Here is a 2,612-nt window from a genome sequence, read left to right on the forward strand (position 1 = left end):
TAATAACATGGCTAGTGAGTGTAAGCTTTGCAACAAGTCTGTTTAAGAACAAGAACAACAGGCAACATAGTGTGAATCCAGTATCAGCCAAAATAATGCATTCACATCAGGACCCTGAAACTAATTAACTCAACGAGTTACACTTGTGCTTATCCTGCTGTGCTTATTTGGTAACCTGCAGATATTTTGTTTTTATTTTATTACAGAGTCAACTGCTTTTTCTAATTCCTGTAATTGTTTTTATTAAAGGCTGTAATCAGTCACTTCAATTAAATATAACAGACAGCATTAAAAAGCTGACAGCTTCAATGGAGTAACTGATTAAGCTGACACACAATAATTAGGAAAGAATTATGATTCTCGAATTAAAAAAAGGAAAACGTAAACATACATTATTGCTCTCTGTTAATTATTACAACCTATGAAATCAATTCCACCATCTTACCACAAATACAGTGCATGCATTTAGTGTGAAAATAACCAAAAAAAGAGGTTTAAGAGAGTGTTACACAGTATTCAACAAACCTGCAATCTGAACAGATCCGTCTTCCCCCAGTAGTATGTTCCCAGCTTTCACATCCCTGAGGTCAACAAAACATTAATGCAGTCAAACAACAAAGTCATGTGGAGCAGCATTGATTCTTCCACTCCTGTTAACGTGTCGCCCTAACCATCACCATATAGAACTATGCCCATGGGGGTCGTAGAGGGTTAAGTCTGACTCACATTGACCTTGATAACCAGAAAGTGTACAGATCACGGCTGAGCTACAATCCAATGAATGAACGTATTTGTGTTCATTTTCAACATTACCACTTGGTTTTTTAGATAGCGGATCATATTTTCAATCAAACAATGTTGATTAAACAAAGGAAAAAGATATAAACCAATACCTGTGAATTTGTCCGTTTCTGTGTAGATAGTCCAGACCCTCCAGAACTTCGTTTAAAATAGTGGCAATAATAGGCTCTTCTAAAGCTCGATTTTTATCATCTTCTTTGCTTTTGTGCTTAATTATATCGAGCATAGATCCTAAAAAGATGCCAGCCAAGAAAAGAAAACATGGTTAATTTTTAGAAAATATTGGGAAACAAAAATCTGTTGTGATTAATTTATGTTACATTTCAGTGTTTGTGTATTTGTATATTTTGGTATTTTTAGATTTGTTTTATTGCGGGGAGCAGCTTATTGTATTGTCTTTACAGCTGAAATTACTTAATTCAGTGATTTAAACCTATGGTTTCCTAGTTAGTTACCACTGTTGGGTGTTACTGCAATCACATTACATTGATTTCAGTTCGTGTGCTGGAAAATGTCAGAGTGGTTTACTGCGAAGATATGGACATTACTTTTATTTTTATTGTACAAAAGAGCAAGAGTACAATGGTAAAGTGCAAGCTCTGTACAGAAAAGAAACAACCACATTGTAGTGGTAACTTTGGCTCCTAATAGCACTGCACGGACAGTCTGCTAACACAAAACTAGCCAAGAACCCAGAGCGATGATAAACCTGAGCGTATGCAGAACCCAGCCCAGCAGCCAGAGCCTGACCTTTAACAGGTATTAAAGGCAGTGATGAGCAGTCAGGCTCACTTCCTACCTGTGCACATTTGTAAAGCAGAATCACTGTTATGTTTTCAGCTTTCCGTTGTGTTGTCAGCTTTTTGTTCATAATTAAACACTAAAAGAAACCTAGGGATTTGTGTTGGTGTACAGGATTGGATCCTTAGGTTTTTATTGTTAAATGGTAAATATATAACATTATGTTTCAGGTAATTTTACAAAGTAATGAGAAAGTACGGTAACGAGTTATTACTTTCTGTGGAGAGTAATTAAGTTACGTGCTGCTTTATTTTTTTGGGAGTAACAACCCCGACACGGGTCTTCAATTGTTGTCCCAAAGATTGTGATTGCCTGTCTGTGAAAAGCGCTTAATAAATAAAGTTTACTTACTTACTTAGTTTACTTACAGAGATATATAACGGTTACAAAATTAAATAAAAACGACGAGCAAATGTCGTTAATTTAAGTCTTCATGAGTGTGGTCAAATTTGTATTGTGAGGACAATATCTACAAGTGTTCCAACTATAAAGCAAAACTTAATTAAACCTTACCAATTACAAATTATGATACCTGAACTAATAAAAACTGAACTGAGCAAAAACTACTGGAGTCTAAGCAAAACTAAACTGACCTGATAAAAAACATTTTTTATTAATTATAATGGATTATTATACTGAAACTGGCTTTATAATAAGTTTTGAAATTTCTCAGATGTAACGCTTTTCGTCAACTAGGCATTAACACAGGTTGATACACTGCTGTTCTTTAATCAGATTAAACACAGAACGGTGTAAGGGCATTTAAGACTTATGTTATCACATGAATGGCATGAATGCATCACTAAGCCACCCGTGTCAGGTGAAGCTTACCCCCACTCAGAAGCTTCATGACTAACCAGAGTTCATCCTTCACAACAAAGGAGGTGTAGTATGTGACAATATTGGGATGGTTGCACTGACTCATGGCCTGAATTTCTTTCTATTGGTAGAAGCAAATGACAGGATATTTCACATACAGGACATCTCATTTATTCAGGGCACTTGCTTTA

The 2,612-nt window shown here is 35.6% G+C and overlaps 1 protein-coding gene across 1 annotated transcript in view; it reads right to left on the reverse strand.

The window, feature by feature from the left end:
* stk39 (serine threonine kinase 39) overlaps positions 1-2,537 on the reverse strand; it is a 30,813-nt gene extending 28,276 nt beyond the window's left edge. The window contains exons 1-3 of the mRNA XM_013908289.1: positions 2,434-2,537; positions 894-1,032; positions 526-581 (exon numbers count right to left, since the gene is read on the reverse strand). Of these exons, the coding sequence (XP_013763743.1) occupies positions 526-581; positions 894-1,032; positions 2,434-2,527 (289 nt within the window). The 5' untranslated portion in view covers positions 2,528-2,537. The remainder of the gene's footprint in view (positions 1-525; positions 582-893; positions 1,033-2,433) is intronic.
* Between the last annotated feature and the right edge of the window lie 75 nt (positions 2,538-2,612).

The sequence above is a fragment of the Pundamilia nyererei genome, unplaced genomic scaffold (assembly GCF_000239375.1).
Source record: "Pundamilia nyererei isolate P.nyererei 1_Seehausen unplaced genomic scaffold, PunNye1.0 scaffold00009, whole genome shotgun sequence".
Taxonomy (NCBI): domain Eukaryota; kingdom Metazoa; phylum Chordata; class Actinopteri; order Cichliformes; family Cichlidae; genus Pundamilia; species Pundamilia nyererei.